Source organism: Glycine max, chromosome 14, assembly GCF_000004515.6.
Source record: "Glycine max cultivar Williams 82 chromosome 14, Glycine_max_v4.0, whole genome shotgun sequence".
Taxonomy (NCBI): Eukaryota; Viridiplantae; Streptophyta; class Magnoliopsida; order Fabales; family Fabaceae; genus Glycine; species Glycine max.
Genome location: NC_038250.2, coordinates 46,792,729 through 46,813,031, shown reverse-complemented (window position 1 = coordinate 46,813,031; position 20,303 = coordinate 46,792,729). Strand labels below are relative to the sequence as shown.

At 30.9% G+C, this 20,303-nt stretch overlaps 3 protein-coding genes across 3 annotated transcripts; 2 read left to right on the top strand and 1 right to left on the bottom strand.

Annotated features, from left to right (window-relative positions):
* The first annotated feature begins 558 nt into the window (after window positions 1–558).
* FAD3A (microsomal omega-3-fatty acid desaturase) lies at window positions 559–4,723 on the top strand. The gene is made up of 8 exons (NM_001249854.2): window positions 559–947; window positions 1,115–1,204; window positions 1,529–1,595; window positions 1,731–1,823; window positions 1,933–2,118; window positions 2,411–2,491; window positions 3,529–3,666; window positions 4,340–4,723. Exons 1-8 carry the CDS (start codon window positions 655–657, stop codon window positions 4,520–4,522), a joined length of 1,131 nt encoding a protein of 376 aa, NP_001236783.2. The 5' UTR covers window positions 559–654; the 3' UTR covers window positions 4,523–4,723.
* Window positions 4,724–11,045: 6,322 nt separating this feature from the next.
* Window positions 11,046–13,611, top strand: LOC102660974 (uncharacterized serine-rich protein C215.13). Its single transcript, XM_006596363.4, has 2 exons — window positions 11,046–12,423; window positions 13,090–13,611. Exons 1-2 carry the CDS (start codon window positions 11,484–11,486, stop codon window positions 13,452–13,454), a joined length of 1,305 nt encoding a protein of 434 aa, XP_006596426.1. The 5' UTR covers window positions 11,046–11,483; the 3' UTR covers window positions 13,455–13,611.
* Window positions 13,612–16,527: 2,916 nt separating this feature from the next.
* On the bottom strand, window positions 16,528–19,740 carry LOC100819521 (zinc finger CCCH domain-containing protein 66). Its single transcript, XM_006596362.4, has 2 exons — window positions 19,606–19,740; window positions 16,528–19,011 (listed from the first exon to the last, which is right to left on the bottom strand). The coding sequence occupies exon 2, from the start codon at window positions 18,971–18,973 to the stop codon at window positions 16,901–16,903; it is 2,073 nt and encodes a 690-aa protein (XP_006596425.1). The 5' UTR covers window positions 18,974–19,011; window positions 19,606–19,740; the 3' UTR covers window positions 16,528–16,900.
* Window positions 19,741–20,303: the final 563 nt, after the last annotated feature.

Below are 20,303 nucleotides of genomic sequence, written 5' to 3'. Positions count from 1 at the left end.
AGTAATATAAATAAAAAACAATTAATACTAGATTAACAAGACTAAAATAATAATTATTTTATAATTTATTTTCTTCAATAATTGTAGAATACAAGGAGTAATATTTAATGTTGTTTAATTCTTGTTTCAATAATTGAGATGTTTTGAACAAATTAAATAATTATTGTAAATAGAATAACATTAATTACAATAATAAAATCATTTTAACGATCCATTAAACTTAAATGATAAAATTCAACTAACTAATTTGGAGTAATTAAGAAAAATAGTTAATTTAGACAACAATATTAAATTTTTGCTAAATTATATGTTTTTCTCAAAATTACCTATAACATTAATAAGACATACTTTTATTTTTCAAAGATTTCTACTTAATTAACCGCCACAAATTCATCCTCGCTGGTTTGTCCTACACCGTATGTTTTTTGACGTCAGCTAGGCAAACCAACATAAATAGGAAGCAGTAGAAGTAAAAGTAGAATGTGGTAGTGTTATTATTATTTACTACTGTTTCACCTTGGTGTTATATAAATGCACTACCCCATAATTGAATTTTTCAAAGATTTCATTCTTCCTCTTCTAGGTTATTACGCACCACCCACCACGTATCCCTGAAAAGAGAGAAAAACACACTAAGCCAAAGCCAAAGCAGCAATGGTTAAAGACACAAAGCCTTTAGCCTATGCTGCTAATAATGGATACCAAAAGGAAGCTTTTGATCCCAGTGCTCCTCCACCGTTTAAGATTGCAGAAATCAGAGTTGCAATACCAAAACATTGCTGGGTCAAGAATCCATGGAGATCCCTCAGTTATGTTCTCAGGGATGTGCTTGTAATTGCTGCATTGATGGCTGCTGCAAGTCACTTCAACAACTGGCTTCTCTGGCTAATCTATTGGCCCATTCAAGGAACAATGTTCTGGGCTCTGTTTGTTCTTGGACATGATTGGTAATTAATTAATTTGTTGTTACTTTTTTGTTATAATATGAATCTCACACACTGCTTTGTTATGCCTACCTCATTTCATTTGGCTTTAGACAACTTAAATTTGAGATCTTTATTATGTTTTTTGCTTATATGGTAAAGTGATTCATTCTTCACATTGAATTGAACAGTGGCCATGGAAGCTTTTCAGACAGCCCTTTTCTAAATAGCCTGGTGGGACACATCTTGCATTCCTCAATTCTTGTGCCATACCATGGATGGTTAGTTCATCCCGGCTTTTTTGTTTGTCATTGGAAGTTCTTTTATTGATTCAATTTTTATAGCGTGTTCGGAAACGCGTTTCAGAAAATAATGAAATACATCTTGAATCTGAAAGTTATAACTTTTAGCTTCATTGTCATTGAAAGTTCTTTTATTAATTATATTTTTATTGCGTGTTTGGAATCCCATTTGAGAAATAAGAAATCACGTTTAAAATGTGAAAGTTATAACTATTAACTTTTGACTAAACTTGAAAAAATCACATTTTTGATGTGGAACCAAATCTGATTTGAGAACCAAGTTGATTTTGATGGATTTTGCAGGAGAATTAGCCACAGAACTCACCATCAAAATCATGGACACATTGAGAAGGATGAATCCTGGGTTCCAGTATGTGATTAACTACTTCCTCTATAGTTATTTTTGATTCAATTAAATTTATTTATTTAATAAGTTCAAGAAAAAAGGAATCTTTATACTTCAGATAAAGCTGTTCTTGAACATTTTTTTTTGTCATTATCTTAGTTAACCGAGAAGATTTACAAGAATCTAGACAACATGACAAGACTTGTTAGATTCACTGTGCCATTTCCATTGTTTGTGTATCCAATTTATTTGGTGAGTGCTTTTTTTTTTTTACTTGGAAGACTACAACACATTATTATTATTATAATATGGTTCAAATCAATGACTTTTAATTTCTTTGTGATGTGCACTCCATTTTCAGTTCTCAAGAAGCCCCGGAAAGGAAGGTTCTCACTTCAATCCCTACAGCAATCTGTTCCCACCCAGTGAGAGAAAGGGAATAGCAATATCAACACTGTGTTGGGTTACCATGTTTTCTATGCTTATCTATCTCTCCTTCATAACTAGTCCAGTTCTATTGCTCAAGCTCTATGGAATTCCATATTGGGTAATTAAATTACTCTTACATTACTTTTTCCTCTTTTTTTTTATGGGTCTTAACTAGTATCACAAAAATATTGGTTAAAAAATTTTAAAAAAATATTTATTATGTAAATCATAAAAGAACATAAAAAAAATGATGAATAACATAATTTTCGTCTCTTATTAAAAATATTTTTATTTTAAATTTCTTAATCAATATATTTAGAATCTGGTTAACATTTTTTGAATATTTCAATTCTCCAATTAAAAATTTGAAATAGTCACCATTAATTATGTAATTGTTTGAACACGTGCAGATATTTGTTATGTGGCTGGACTTTGTCACATACTTGCATCACCATGGTCATCATCAGAAACTGCCTTGGTATCGCGGCAAGGTAACAAAAATAAATAGAAAATAGTGAGTGAACACTTAAATGTTAGATACTACCTTCTTCTTCTTTTTTTTTTTTTTTTGAGGTTAATGCTAGATAATAGCTAGAAAGAGAAAGAAAGACAAATATAGGTAAAAATAAATAATATAACCTGGGAAGAAGAAAACATAAAAAAAGAAATAATAGAGTCTACGTAATGTTTGGATTTTTGAGTGAAATGGTGTTCACCTACCATTACTCAAAGATTCTGTTGTCTACGTAGTGTTTGGACTTTGGAGTGAAATGGTGTTCACCTACCATTACTCAGATTCTGTTGTGTCCCTTAGTTACTGTCTTATATTCTTAGGGTATATTCTTTATTTTACATCCTTTTCACATCTTACTTGAAAAGATTTTTAATTATTCATTGAAATATTAACGTGACAGTTAAATTAAAATAATAAAAAATTCGTTAAAACTTCAAATAAATAAGAGTGAAAGGATCATCATTTTTCTTCTTTCTTTTATTGCGTTATTAATCATGCTTCTCTTCTTTTTTTTCTTCGCTTTCCACCCATATCAAATTCATGTGAAGTATGAGAAAATCACGATTCAATGGAAAGCTACAGGAACTTTTTTTGTTTTGTTTTTATAATCGGAATTAATTTATACTCCATTTTTTCACAATAAATGTTACTTAGTGCCTTAAAGATAATATTTGAAAAATTAAAAAAATTATTAATACACTGTACTACTATATAATATTTGACATATATTTAACATGATTTTCTATTGAAAATTTGTATTTATTATTTTTTAATCAAAACCCATAAGGCATTAATTTACAAGACCCATTTTTCATTTATAGCTTTACCTGTGATCATTTATAGCTTTAAGGGACTTAGATGTTACAATCTTAATTACAAGTAAATATTTATGAAAAACATGTGTCTTACCCCTTAACCTTACCTCAACAAAGAAAGTGTGATAAGTGGCAACACACGTGTTGCTTTTTTGGCCCAGCAATAACACGTGTTTTTGTGGTGTACAAAAATGGACAGGAATGGAGTTATTTAAGAGGTGGTCTCACAACTGTGGATCGTGACTATGGTTGGATCAATAACATTCACCATGACATTGGCACCCATGTTATTCACCATCTTTTCCCTCAAATTCCTCATTATCACCTCGTTGAAGCGGTATATTTTACTATTATTACTCACCTAAAAAGAATGCAATTAGTACATTTGTTTTATCTCTTGGAAGTTAGTCATTTTCAGTTGCATGATTGTAATGTTCTCTCTATTTTTAAACCATGTTTTCACACCTACTTCGTTTAAAATAAGAATGTGGATACTATTCTAATTTCTATTAACTTCTTTTAAAAAATAATGTAAAACTAGTATTAAAAAAGAGGAAATAGATTACACTCTACTAATACTAATAGTATAAAAAAAATTACATTGTTATTTTATCACAAATAATTATATATAATTAATTTTTACAATCATTATCTTAAAAGTCATGTATGATATACAGTTTTTACATGCTTTGGTACTTATTGTAAAGTTAGTGATTTATTCATTATTTATGTTATATAATTGGCATAAATATCATGTAACCAGCTCACTATACTATAATGGGAACTTGGTGGTGAAAGGGGTTTACAACCCTCTTTTCTAGGTGTAGGTGCTTTGATACTTCTGGTCCCTTTTTATATCAATATAAATTATATTTTGCTGATAAAAAAAACATTATTAATATATAATCATTAACTTCTTTAAAAACCGTACCTAAAACTTTATATTATTAAAAAGAAGATTGAGATCAGCAAAAGAAAAAAAAATTAACAGTCATTTGAATTCACTGCAGACACAAGCAGCAAAATCAGTTCTTGGAGAGTATTACCGTGAGCCAGAAAGATCTGCACCATTACCATTTCATCTAATAAAGTATTTAATTCAGAGTATGAGACAAGACCACTTCGTAAGTGACACTGGAGATGTGGTTTATTATCAGACTGATTCTCTGCACCTTCACTCGCACCGAGACTGAGTTTCAATTTTTGGGTTATTTATTGGATTCTAGCTACTCAAATTACTTTTTTTTTAATGTTACGTTTTTGGAGTTTTAACGTTTTCTGAACAACTTGCAAATTACATGCATAGAGAGACAGGAATTCATAGTGGGCCTCAATGGAATATTTATTTGAAATTAGTAAGGTGGTAATTAATAAATATTGAATTGTCAGTTTCATTTGTAATGATTTCTACCACTTGCACAGAGCATTCACATGGGCAACATACATTTAAAAAAATTATTACATAAGGCAGTGTTTCTATTATTTAATCGAGAATTTAACAGCAACTATGCAAGAAAATTACGTGATTTTGGGAAAGTTTCAACCCAAAGTTTGAACAAAAATTTGTCTCTAAGTTATGATTTAGAACTAATTCTATAGGTGAAACTATCAGAAACAGAGTTCCACCGTTGAAGATCTGTTGTACCTAACTGTCAAAAAAAAAAGATCCGTTGACCTGTAAGTAAAGTCACTGTAGAAGAAGTGGGTCAAGTTGTACAGTAAAGGCAAAAATAAAAATAAGTCTTGATGCATAAATATAAGAAATTTATTGTCAAAGTTTTTATTATTTTTTTTAAATTGTATAATTAAATGAAAAAATTGCTTAAAATATAAAAAATGTACGTTATAAGATCTATTTAATAATTATTAAATAATGTACGGATATAATATCTATTTAATAATTATTTAAATAATTAAGTAATATGGTGGTTGGATGTGCGCATTTAAGGTAGTAGTGTAGTAGAAAATTAAGAGCATGGTGACTATTCATGCATAACTAGGTTTCTGAAGAAAGACTCCGAAATGAACACAAGCCAAATTCATTGAATGAAAGAAGTGTTCCAAAAGAACACGTTTGTTGGTATGCTCACCCTGAGGTCAATAATGATGGTAGGATGGAATATTTTATTTTTCTCACATATTTTTTTAATGGCCTTGTATAATTAAACAATAAATATAATATTTTTTTTAACAAAAAATTGAATATTAATTCATCTCATAAAGGGTCTTAGGGAGGAAGTCAAGACGCTTGCTTGTTCCCTTCAAATTTCTTTCTATTCCTATTATTATTATTATCATTGTTGTCTTTGATCTTAAAGTTTCACCTTTATTATTTTATTCTTACTATCACCACCACTACCATAAATCACTCCCTTATGGTCTTAGAATCTTACTAGCAACAATTTGTTGTTTCTATGCACCAATACTAAGTAGACCAAGTCACCGTTGCTATTAGTTTGACTATTGCCCCAATTGATCAACCACTATTATCATTGGAGGGAGCAAAGGTTATTTAGCTTAATGTAGGTTGCCGATCAAGCTAAAATATTGAATTTAATTCATACTTCTAAAATGATAAATGAAAGCCTAATTTTTTTAAGGATATTTACATTCTAAGCTTAAATTAAGCCACAAACATTAATGTCATTATTACCCTTCCTAATAAAGATGACAACTGGGATAGAGTGGACACAAATAAAGTCGTATACCTATTACCTACTATTGTAACCCTACATTATTATCAATAATCTATCCATTTTTTAATCACTATTATTTTATTGTCATAGTCATCACTACTACCATAAAACATTATCATTATCTTATGATCATATTACACTTGCATATGTGAATTGTAATTGTTATCACTACTATTGACACCATGTCATCATTACTATTATAGTCACCGAAAGTTTTAACCGTATACTCTCTACTATTATTTAAAATTTATTAAAAATTACAAATTATAAATGAGACTTACTAAATTTTATTATTTTTAATAAACAATAGAGTGTGTATTGTTAGTATTTTTTTATTACCGTTTATTTATCAGGGTGAAAATTATCGTGACTTTAATTAGAATGCATAAATAATGTAAAATTTTGTACACTATCATTCAATAATAAATTAACATATATAATAAATTTGTTGATTTTGATAATAACTATTTTAATTTTTATAAGTTATATCTAGAATGATTTTTAATTAGTTGACAACGTAAAAAAAATTGTACATTGACAATATAAAAAAAAATTATTATCATAATATAAACAACAATATTAATTGTATTTTTAAATTCATATGTTATATTTTAAAAATAGACCAATAGAAACTAATGGAGGAAAATTAATGATTAATAACTATATAATACTTTTGAGTTATGTATAAGATTGTGTTTTTTTTAATGGGTTGGGGAAAAGACCCCCAAAACTGAAAAATTGAAGAAGAAAAAATTGTCCTTAGGAATGGAAGATAATACCAAAGGATTTACTATATTCAGAGACTTTGTTTAATCAAGTAACTTAGATTCCTTTAATAACCAAATCGATGAATTATTGAATTTAAAACTTTATAAGCAGTGGCGGTAATATACACACCAAACCTAGCAAAATTATCAGCTAGCTTGTATGGCTGAAAGATTGTACTCTAGTCTCCTAATATTTAAAATAATAATTAATTTAATCTTTAAAAAATACCTTATATGTCGATTTAGTTCATAAATTAATAATCATTTTACAAGTACTAAATTAACATATTAACTTAATGCATCGTATATATTACCATGGTGTATATTATAAAATGACAATATTGTCAAGAGGCAAGAGCTCCACGTTCTTTCATGGTTTTCTCTAGAACTCCAAAATGAAAGACAGAAAAAAAATCAAACATAGACGACCAACATGTGCACCATGCGGGTATTATTTTATTTCCAATTCGGCAATTCCCAATATAAGTACACAGCACAGAAAGTCGAAAGAAGTGAAGTAAGTACATGCTTGTTTTTTTGTTTTTTAATTGCAAACAAACATTTGTAGCAAAATAAAATTTATAAAAACATTCAGATATTTCCTTTTATAAAATTGAGTATGGGGATTATTAAATTTATTTTCAAATCCATGCATCGCATTTTAAATTGAAATCCAAACACGTGCTAAATAATAAAGATAAATGTGATTATAGTATTATACTCTTCCTGCGATTTTAGTTTTTCCAGTTATAATTGTTTAATTTAATCATTATAATTTTTTTTATTAAAATTAAGTTTTTCATCCTAAAATGTATCTAATAATTAAGAAAAATATAATAAAAATGAAATTGGACATTAATTTGTATAGACTAATAAACAAAATTATATAATATTAAATAAAAATTCTTAAAAACAACACTTTTAAGTCATTTTTTTGGTTTTTTTAATCATCTAAATATTTAATATTTTTTTATCAATATATATATATATATATATATATATATATATATATATATATATATATATATATATATATATATATGCGTCAATGTCATGCATCTCACTCTTCCATTATATTTATGTTAATTATAGAATTTGAAGTTAATAATTTAGTTTTAAGTGACAATTCAAAAATTAAAAAAAAAAGTAAGAATGATCAAAATTAAAAGACAAAAATCATGTGCAAATATTAAAGTAAAAGAGTTAAAATGTAATTAAGCATCATCTATATGAAAAAAACAATTAACTTTTTAATTTTTTGGATTGCTGGATGAATCATACAATTTTAGTGAAGTAGTATTTGATGACATTGCTTTAGATTTTGTTTTACATATAGTTTCACTGTTACATGACATAAAAAGGAAGCACTTTGCATTTATTTTTGCACTTGAGAGTTAGAAATAATGAAATATGCTCTATTTTGCTACATGATGAAGATATATAGGTGCATGCTTCTATTGTTGCATATTAGAGAAAGTTATTTGATTTTTTCACTTATCATTTTTTTTATAAATATCTAATTAAAATTTTATTTAGATCATTTTATTTTTATTATTTTTAGTAATTTCATCAATAATTTTTTTATCGTGTTACTAAACAAGACAAGTTGAAATTATCAACATACTTTATCGATGCAAGTCAACTTGTACTACTCCTATTAAGCAAGTTTATGACAGGCCAAAAAATTGACTTCTTTTATCACTCCTATATCTAACCATTTAATTAATTTTTTTGACAGAAATCATTTAATTAACTTAGGAAGAAAATTACCTTTTTTAAAAAATTATTAACTTTTTTGACAGAAATCATTAGTTATACATTTTTTTATGAAAGAATTACCTTTTTTAAAAAATTGTTTTTTTAGTTTTTTACTTTTTTATGTGTTCGTTTCATCTTTCCAGAATAATAATAAAATGAAAAATATCAAAGTGTTTGGTAGTGCCAATAGTTTTCCTAGTGATGACAGTAGTAATTCCCTTCCCTTAACTAATGACCGAATTCGTTAACTCATGGCCCAAAGCATATCGAACTTAAGGCCTTTACCTATATGAATTATGATCTAAGTTCTTCAGACTCACTCAGCTGCAGCATGTCTATTGTTCATGTACTATGCGTGCTTGATTTTTTTAATGACAAAAAGAAGAAGAAGAAGAAGAACAGAAGCTGCAGCATGTCTCAAAATCTCAGCTCCCCTCTCCCCAAGTTCATCTCAATCTAGGAGTTTTCTTTTATTACACTTTAGTAGTTTGATTGAGATTGGTTCCTTTGTATGTTTTTATTAAATGACTTTGTTCTAGTAATATTTTATCCCCATTTGACTCATATATAAAAATATCTTTTATATTAAACTTAAATATAAATAAATTTAACTAATGTTATCTTATTTAATATTATCATTCATAAAATATTTTTCATTTAATTTTAATTTTATTTTCAATTATTCTTTTTTATGCATGATAATAAGTTTTAATAAAGTAGATTTTAAAAATAATTTTTTTTATTTGAGATTAATAAAATTAAATAATATGAATTAATTTTCTTAATTAATATAAAATTAGTTATTTTTATTTATATATGACTCCAGAGAAGAAAGTAATTAATAATATGTCATGGCGGACACATTATTAGTCATCTATATATGCGTTATTTGATGTATGTAGCTGGAATAAATGCTGATTTCTTTTGGTGTTTTTGTGTGCACTGTAATTTACTAAAGATAGTAAATATTGGAAAGCTAAATTTAAGTTTTGATGAATTAAAATTACGAGAGATTTAAAATTAAATCAACGGTCAATAGACCCTTGTACTCCAAGGGTGTGTTTGAATGTGTTGGAAAATAGAATGGAAAATAAAAGAGGTAGAGGAAATGAGCAAAACTAATCTCTTGTGCATTGAGATTTACCACTTAGTTTTTGCACACATCTAAACTGTTACAGCAAGAGCTTAAACAGAAAAGCTACAAAGTCTCTCATTGTGCTAATTATGACTAAGCTAAAAGTAGATAACTAGATATCATTAGCCCACACTTATAACTAGATTTTTTCTGATCACAAATAACTTTTAAACAAACTTATTTTTGCTTACAAGTAAAATAGAAAACTCTGTCTATTAAATAATTTTGCCTTTACATGTTGAATTTTTTGTATACATTTATTTAATGATAACAACATGGACATAAGCTCCAAATCAAAATCTTAATAAATAATAGTTTGATGTACTTTTATAGTAACTTGTAAATGAAAAACATTGAAAAGAGAATGTCAAACCTTAATTAGTTAGATTAAGGGTGTGTTATAACTCTTGAAGTCTACTTAAAATCTTACCTACTTCAACCAGTGCCTAATTAGCTTCTTGATTTAGTTTGAAATCCAAATTCTCAATCTACCTTTTTCAGGTTCTAAAGTTTTAAAAGTTAGGCCAAGCAAGCTATAAAGTACTATAAACTTGAGTTATGGTTTTTATCTTTTGGCTTTTTGTGACGTGGGAAGAGTTTTCAAAATTTCATAGCAGTCTCGGAGGATTCTAGTTCTACCACTCCCTATGAACTTTGGTTGAAGAAACATTATCTGTTAAGGCAAATACATAAACGTTAAGAGCTTTTCAAAATCACTTCCTTTTTATTACAAAACAAAATAGATGCAACCAGTGTCCAGAACTGGTGGGGACTGGTGACTCTTACCACATCATTGTACTATTATTATCAACCTTCTTCCTTCCCTCCCCCAAAGCCCAAATAGTGTCTATGTTGGAACAAACACAACCAAAAGTCAGTATCTTCGGCTGCAGAACCCAAAAGAATTTGGTCAGGTCACTGACATTACCAGCTACTCTGACCTGAAAAAAACAAACACATTCTGTCAATGTTTCACCCTCCACACAAAATTACAAACTATGTTATCACTGCCAAGCTTAGATCACTCAATCTGACCCTCAGCTTCTATCATCAAAATCAAAATGCTAAGACCATATTAAAGGTCACACTCATATGAATATAGTTTGGTATGATTTACAAATAATTATGTACCTTAAATATATAGTTAGAGATTCAATCTTGCATGGACAAATATTTGTTGAAAAATATCAATTTTTTAAATAAATTTCTGTATTAGTGTAGTATGATTGACAATTAATTATGTCCCTTAAATATATAGTTAGAGATTCGAGTTGTAGGAATAAATATTTGTAGAAAAATATTAATTCTTAGATGAATTTCAGCTTCGAAAAGATTAATTTTTTACTCTAGGAGATGATAATGTTTCAAAAAAAAAAAATGGCCACAATCATTGATCAATTTGTCATTCTTTTCCTTTCCTAGCGTTTGAACTTCAAAGAAGATAGTAAAAGTGCCACCTCAACGCGCCCCAAGAGAGGGCTTCTGTTTGCACCAAGCAAGGAAATAAAAGGACAAATTTAGCTATGAAGCATGAACTGACTAGTCAATGGCCAAAAGCAAAGTAGTAAAAACCCCACTCTAACTTGCTCCTTCTCACACACATTCAAATGCAAATCCCGCCACCCTTCTCTTTCATATAACAAAATTCAAATCCTACTTTTGTTGCTCCCATCCCATAACCATTGCCTTTCTCTTTGGAGAGTCAGTGAATCCAAAAAGAAACCCCATTTCACTTTTTTTTTTTTTATCATTCTTCTCTTTAGCTCTTTTACTTGTTTACTAAACCATTCAATTCAACATGAAGCTCTTGACTTCATCATCATCATCTTATTCATCAACCCCATCATCTTCATCCTCCCTCAGTTTGGACCCATCTTTGTGCAACTCCAAAAGTGTCACTGCAGGGTGTCTCACAGCCATCTTGAGAAGGATTCTCTGCTCTGGAGGCCTTCCAACACACCCATCAGACCAAATCAGAGAACTTGATTCAATGTCAAAGATGAGTGGCAAAGTTCAAGAATTGAAGACTAAACAAAACACTGAATCTACCACCACCGTCACTTTTTCTACTACTACTACTACTACTATTACTCGTGGGATAGTAGAAAGGTTAATGGGTTTGGAATCAATGGTAGAGAGAGATACAAATACAACCAATGAAGCAACATCAAGTTCTTCACTTCCACGTAGCAAATCCATGAACTCTATGGACTACTTGGGGGAATACAAGCGAATGGAGGGTCTCCATAAGCGTGCTAAGTCTTCATCATTCCGTGAGGTTCCAACTTTCCACTTGCATGAAAATGAGAACTTCTTGGTACTCAGCTTCGAAAGTGGATGTGATGGTGGAGAATTCAGGTCCCAAAAAGGGATAAAAAAAGAAAAGGCTTCAAAAGAGAGAAGTGAGTTGAAGAAAAACAAGAGAGAAAAGGTGCATGATGAGAAGGAGAAGGGGAACTTGTCTGACATGTCTTCTGCCAATGTTGGTAAACATGGACTTGAATTTGCCAACACTTCAGCACTGTTCATGGCTTGTTCTGAAAAGGAGTACGTTGGTTCTGAAACTGAGAGATTCTCACACCCCGTGAAGCGCAAGGAAGTAACCAATGATGAGAAAGTGAAGAGGAAAAAGAAGGGAACAACATGTTATGCTGAAGAGAAGGTGGACACTGAATGCAGCTCAGAAGATTCAAGCCCAGTTTCTATCTTTGATTTTGAGCGTCAAGCTCCTGGAACAGGTTTGCTTCTGTTTAAGTTGAATTCAATTTTGATTAGTTCTAAATCTTCTACTAAGTAATTTGTATGCTTTATATTTCTAACGCATTAAATGTACTTACTTTTTTTTAAGTGAGTTTAGTTGCATGTTATAGAAATGTGATTTACTCTTTAGTAAGAAACTGATAATTACAGTTTCCAAGTTTTTTAATAAATGGATTTATTTTACTCATTTCATTTTTAATTATAAGATTTAAAAAAAAAATTATTTTTCCACTTTCATAAGTTTCTTTTCTAATTTTTAAATGTTTTAATTTTTTTTTCATATTCTTTCTTAATTATTCTTTCTTCAAACACTAATAAATAATAATTAACTAGATAAAAAAAATTAAAAAAATAATAATTTTAAAATGATAATACAGATAATTTACAAATTTAATGTGATAAACTAAATTAATTATTCTTTTGAAAAAATATGAATTAGTTGAAAGGGTTTTATAATTACAAAGAGAAAAAATAAAATTTTACATTCAGATGAGTTACTAAATATGTAGGTAATACTGTCTTTATAAAATAGTAAGATTTATGAGAATTTTATTTGATCAATTTTTCCTTATATGGTTGTTGTAGTTATGTATTTAGCTTTAGATATCATGTCAGCTAAAGAGTTTTAAATAAACTGGTAACAGAGGTGGATTCTTTTGGTGTTGACACGAGTTGGAGAAGAAAATTGTCACCAGAGCTTGAAAATGAGCAGCTTGATAACTTGATGATTGAGGAGATGAAGGTTAATACAATTGAGGACAACAAACATGAAGGGTCAAAGAAAAATGAGAAGCAAAGCCAGGAGTGTGTAGATATTTGGGGAGAAATTTGTAGGCTAGTTGAAGGTGAATTGGGATCAAATAAGTTAGAGGAAGGGTTGTGGAAACAAGACGATATTGAAAGTGTGTGTGCAGGTTTTGAATCGCAAATTTTTTATCATTTGTTATATGAGCTTATAGATCAACTTGTTGGGAATCCCTTGAAAGCATTGCAACTTCAAAATTTGTAAAACAAGCAATTTAATGAACTGTAAAAAGATTTTGATTCTCTTCTCCCTCTCGTTATGTTCAAATTCTGATTCTGTCTGTGGCATATGGTGCATCATGGAAGATTCTTCAACCTTTTTCGATGATGCGATGTATTTCGATCGTGCTTTATCTAAATATGGCACATGGTACGAGACCATAGCCTTAGTCTTATTGTAATAATATCAAATATCAAATATAAGAAATAGAGTATACATGCTACGTTTGATTTTTTCGCATAATACAATTTTAGGGAAGAGATGAGGATCTTTCTAACAGCAGTAGTATTATTTTATAAAAAGAAAATAAATCTGCTTAACAGCTCTAAAAAAATACATATTTAATGTATAGAAAAGTTAAAAAAATGTTTAATATTTTTTATCAAATAAATAAGAAAATTAGTAAAATAATGTCCGGGAACAAAGCACGTTAAAAATGGGATCACTTAACCCAATAAACATTCTTCACAGAAGGCACTTCCCTTTGTGGGTTGCGGCTTCATTGGCTTTTGTCCCGTAAGATGACAAATATTGTTAGTTCGGATCTAAATAAAATAATTTTATTTACATCATTCTTGTACCTTTAGTATAAGAAAACAATGAAAAACACATTATAACCACTCTTGTGCAGTTGTGCATCTTTTAACTTCCAAAGAAATAAAGAAATATAAAGATGATTAAAAGTATTGATGTGGAAAAAGTTTAGAATAATATACACTGCACAAGGCACTAGCGAGCAAGTCAATTTCAATTTCACGAGGCAACTATGAGTCTAGTGCAGTTTTTTTTTTTCATTTCTTTTTCCTACACAATAAGCCAAAATGCTTTATCCACTAAAATGTTAAAGCGACCTTAGAGACTCTTTTTTTTCTCTCTTTAAATTTCTAGTAAGAAAAGTATAATAAAGAGGATTGAAATTGTAAAAGTATTGATGTGCAACTAACAAAGTTCATCATGACAAATGCACTTCACACAGCACAAGCAAGTCAACTTCAATTCCATGAGGCAATTATAATAAGTGTAGTGCAGATGGGGTTTTTCTACACAAGAGTCCAAATGTTGTGTCGACTAAAATATTAAGGCTACAACTGATTTGAATAATATGAGTAGTACGAAAAATCAATCTCTCAATCAACACGAAAACCGAATTTACCTTTTTTAATTTGTCACTAGCTGAATTGTATTTTAACCTCATCTGTAATTTTGGTATCTTCCTTCTGTATATAAATCATATAGATTCGCATAATTTCGTCTCTTTACGAAATAGTAAAACTCTTTGATTTTCTACACAAAGGGCCAAATGTTGTACCCATTAAAATATTAAAGCTACCTTGGAAAAGAATATTTTCACCCGAAAGAGTTCAACCATAAATCGGTGAAGAAACATATAAGCATGAAAACATTAGCCAATTTTTTATATGCATGCTCATGTTGGCTTAAATGGTAAAAGTAAAAAAAAAAAGAAGTTAATATTGACTATATTGTTATGTTGTTAATCATTCTTAAAAAAATTACATGGTATCCTTTTTAAGAACTTACTGGAGTTGACTCTAAAGATGACTACTTTATATATATGTAAAAAAAAAAAACTATCACAAAAAGAATACGTATAAATAAACTAAAATCTAGCTTAAATTTAACTTGTAATGATAGTTACTGCCTTAGCTTGCAATCCAACAAATCAAGTTCTTCTATTATTTAAGTTTTCTGTTGAGTTTGAATAAAACCTATAAGGATTAAGGAGTCAAATAAAAGCAGCTTAGAAGCAGCGTAACCCATTTTTACTCCTCACCCTAGTGCTTCTTTTGTCATTAACAAATTCAATGTCCATATAGCTGACAATTATGGACCGAAATATTTATAGAAAAGTCTGAATTAGTGAAACTGTTCAATGAAAAGGGGTTGTTAAAAGCCATATGATAAAAGCCAAGTGCAATACATTAAGCTTTTCAGAATGCTTTTTCTTAGTGCTTTACAATCCTCCACATTCATAACAATGAATGTAAACTTTGATTGCTAAAAAGTACCAGGCAGAATCCACAAAGGAGTAGGTGGAGCATATGGAAAAAGGTCTTAGAAAACACAAACATACAATAAGTGAGTGTCAAAAGAAGATATTTTGATTCTTAATATGAAGGTAACTTAAAAGCAGGGGTTAACTACCCAAGTGCAAACAAAATCCTTAACATCTACTTCACTCTAGGTGAAAACTGCATCAGCAAGTCAGCTTAAGACCATATTTCAAAGTTGTTATATGAATCCCAAAATCTAAAATTGCAGTGTTATATCTACACACAAGTGTCACACATAGTGTTGCAGCATTTAATAGGCCTACGTTAGTTAAACTAAGCTATTACTAGATTGGACCCACTTCATCATTCGTGTATGGCTAATGGGAAAAATCAAACTCACCAATATTGACTAACAATAGTGTTTTTCTTTATTCTTTTTCTTTTTTCATTTGCAATGACATAACATCCGTTTACCCAGCAGCTAGACATTATTGCATCCATTTGAAAGCATTAGAACTTGTGACAAGGTCAAAACAGAGACACGCTGACTGACTTATTCTACTGCTGCAACAATAAGAAAACAAGTACTAATCTTTTTGAAGGTAAAAACAAGTACTAATCTAACACTTATTTCTACTACTATTAGTTAAAGTTAATTGAATACTAATCTATAATTCATTAAAGTCTTAATAGCTCGTTGGGTTCACATATAAAAAAAAATCTATTTAACAGAAAAATTCATGTTTAATTGTTTTTATATGCAAAATTCTTTTTAAGTAGCGATAATTATACACCACAAACAAAATTAGTCTCTAACTTAATAAGTTGGAAGAAACTCATAGTATCTAATCCAAGACCAAAAGAAGTCTTAGTAGAACTTAAAAATTTTGTATTTGTAATTTTTAATAAATTTTAGTTAATAATGACCAGTATAATAAAAAAAAAAGTGTTATTGACATTTCTCTAATAAGACTGATGACTTGTAGCAAACACAGCAAAACACCCAAGAAACTTACACTGCGAATAAAATGGATAAGCCATGAATGTGTGATGCAAATTGAGAATTGGAATTAATAAAATTATTACATCTCCAGTCTCATTATATTGAATACTATATCCCCACTACAATGCTGTAATTCGGTCAATGGAAAGTTACAACTTACAACTCAATTGAACATATAAGAAAGAAAATAGATTGGGAAAAAAAATAGAATCAATGAACCCAGTAACGGGTAGTAGTTACTGAAGCAGAAAACTTGCGTCCTGCCCAACTTCTATATCCTATAGCCTTGGTAGGCTATTTTACCATCCTTTTTGCAAATTGTCATCTAACTAAATTCTATAAAATTAAAAAAAATCACTAAATAAATAAACCGTTGAGTTGCAAGAAAGCAAGAAAGAGCCACCGCCAAATTGCAATCACGCCACCATTTGCTCCTGGTCCAAGTACAATTGCTCCAGCCATGCTGGAATCGCATCTGTTCCGTTGTGGCATTGCAGTAGCTTTCGATGATCTTCCACACTATATTCACCGGATTCTGGTGGAGCATCCTTCACAAGTGAGTTAACCCAAGACACATCTGGCTCATCATCAACATTTGCTGAAATTTTGTTTGAAGCCTTTGTTAGAGGACTACTGCTGCTTCGAAATCCAAAGGAAGCAGATTTCCTCAGCTTATTCAGCTCTTCTCCATTTATGGCCCAATCTAATTTTCCACCAGGTGAGCCCCAGTTAGAGAAGGTAGAGGGATTTGGAGAAGGAATCTCAGAATGATGGTTCACCACGCTACGCTCAATGAAGCTCTGGCTCCGCTTTGCAAAGGCAGCAGCTCTTGGATTCAAGGCAACCGTGGCTGCTTCGCCAGACTGATCAAGCCTGAAGGAGCGTGACCCAATCACATTCGAAGTAGAAAGGCTGGATGAATAGCCTCCTAGCTGCTGGTTCACATTCTGGCGCATCTGGATTCCGGTTGGAGATTGCAACTGAGTTCCTGCAACATCAAGTGAGATTCCATGGTATTTAGACAAAATTGATGGATCGAGTGATCCAAACATATCTTCAAGGTTAGCAGGCTTCACCCCTGAAAGCCTATTTAACTCAGTGTGATCACTCAAAGGAACATGGAAAGATGGACTATTAGGCATGGAATTTTTCCAGTTGGGAGAGGAAAGAGCAGATATCTCATCCATCATTAGCTGCTGTCTACGCCGATGTGTTTCAAGTCCAAGCAGTTCAATATCTAAATCAATGTCTCTTGCAGTTGATGCGGTCTTCAATCTGCTTTTGGGCAGCTGCAGGGTAGGGACAGAAACATTAGATTGAGACCACATGGATCCAGCAATGGGAGAAGATGCTCCAGATGGAGTCAAAGGTGGTGTTGAGGTAGGTGGCATCAAGACAGATGGAGAACCAAGTGCAATTGGACTAACTGAACCCATCTCCAATGCAGAAGCACTAGCAGAATAGGACCTTGGAGAAGGAATAGCGGAACCAGTAGAAGCATACAAGGGGCGAAGCTCCTCAGGCTTGTGAGCAAAGAAGCAAACCCTTCTTGTGCATCCACTCTCATCCTTGCAAAGCCGCGTCCGGTACTGGGCAGGGTGAAGCCAGCACTCAAAAATACCATGTGCATACTCACAGGTATCGCCCTTGCTGCAAGACCCCTTCCTGAACTCGGGACAAGGGACACAGCTGTAATGATATTTCCTTGGATCACGCCGCCTTGCATTTTCCCCTGGATGAACAAAGGGGCACTCAGTCCAATCATGAGAATACGCCCTCGAACAAGGCTTCACTTTGAATGTATACATCCTAAACTCATCAGTACCATATATCCCATTCTTTATGTCTGGAAGGGAGAGATCAATGGGATAATCTTTCGAAACACGGGGCGTAGTCATATCTTGCCTTTGTTCCTCAATTTGGTCAATCACTTCTGGAAGTGCAAGACATGCCTGATCAGCATCACTTGTACCCTCCAGGAGGGCCTGTAGCACCCTTGACCTTTGACTGAAGATAGAATTGGTCACCGAGCCAATCAAGTCAATTGGCCGGTTACCGTTGGCATCAATAGCATTAACATCAGCAGATGCATCAAGCAAAAGCTTGACAACCTCAATGGAAGCGGCAGAACCCCCAGCAACAGCACAATGAAGAGCAGTAGCCCCATCTGACCTACTAGCCCAATTAACATCGACACTACCCGTTGAAAGGATATAGGTTGATACACCAAGGCTTCCAAACATGGAAGCAACCATGAGAGGTGTCCTCTCTTCATAACCTATTTTCTTCGAGGCAACACACCTTCCATACCAAAACCCTACCCCATCAATATCATGACCCTCCTTTTCAACCGCATCTTTGAAACTAACCAGATCATCTGCTGCAGAAAACTCAAGCAAAGCTGAAATTATATGATGCATCCCTTCTTTTGCATACTCCTCCATGACCAAACCAAATTGAGAAGGTTTCCCCTTGGAAACACCGCACATGGAGATAATAATATATTCCCTTAAGACCTCGGCAGAATCTGACAAATCACAGCAGAGAACAGGTTTAATGCGCTATTGTACCAGAAAAGAAGTTTCAAATATAAAGCACTGAAAAATCAATCAAAGATAACAAAATTAAAACAGATAAATGCAAATTAAGGGGCAGATTCTCCCCATTTTGGGAGAAAACAAAACAAACGACTTCGAAAGTTATTTTGCAACAAGCATACATCAAATTGACAAAGAATCATTCTTTCAGTTAATTATAGTTAGGTACCAACAACTATAAAAATTAAAATGAATCCAGGTAACAACAGAAACAAGAAATCGGTGCAAACAGACACAAAATAGCATGTACAACCTGTCCTAAGTTTCTTTGTTGGTGAGAAAAAGGGAAAAAAAAAACGCATTTTTTTAATATGGTACACATGATTTTTTCATCATCATCAATCAACAACTCTTACAGGCCAAAACCCACCATCAATCTTCTGAATTGTTCTTGGCAACCAAGGAAAAAACACACACAAGAGTTTCAAGAAGTAATAAAGGATTCATTTTTAAACTCAAATTGAATGACTCATTAACGTGAAGAAGAGAAAACAAGGAGCAAGAACAAAAGAAAAGAAACATACCTTGGGAGAAAGAGACACAAAACAAGGAAGTTAAGCTTGGTTTTGTGCCTGCTCTTTAAAACTAGCAAAGTTTTTTAGGACAGAGTGAAAGACTTTTCTTCTTCCCTTGTAATTTATATTTTTTATTTTTTATTTTTTTTATGGTTTGGGTAAAAGTGGAACCCACCTAGCTGCTTACCAGTTACCAGTTCCTTTTCTTATTTCGCAACTTCATTACTTCATTTATAGTTTTTGTACTTTTGTTTTAGCTTTTTTTTTTACTTGGAAAATTATTTTTATTATTTTAAAAAAATATTTTTAAACGTTGTTTGTGTGTTTGTTGAAACATTTAAATGATAAAAAAATGGGACAAAATCTTACTTATTTTGAACATTTTTTAAAAAAAAATATAACTACTTTTTAAAATAAAAAGTAAACAAAAGAAAATACAACTTTTACTTTTCAAAAAAATTGTAAAAATTAAATTACTTTTTATACTACACTCTTAAAATTACTTTTCCAAAAAAAATTAAGAAAATGGTTCCTTATTCTATTAAAAAAAAACTTAACATGTGTGGCCGAAAATTAATAAAGATATATAAAGAGAGAACCCAAAGAAAGAAAGATAGAAAAAAAAAAACATAGAATTTATATAATTTATGTTTAGCAAAATTAATTAATATGGTAGCTAGAAGGTTGAAACTTAGTTGTGGCCTAAA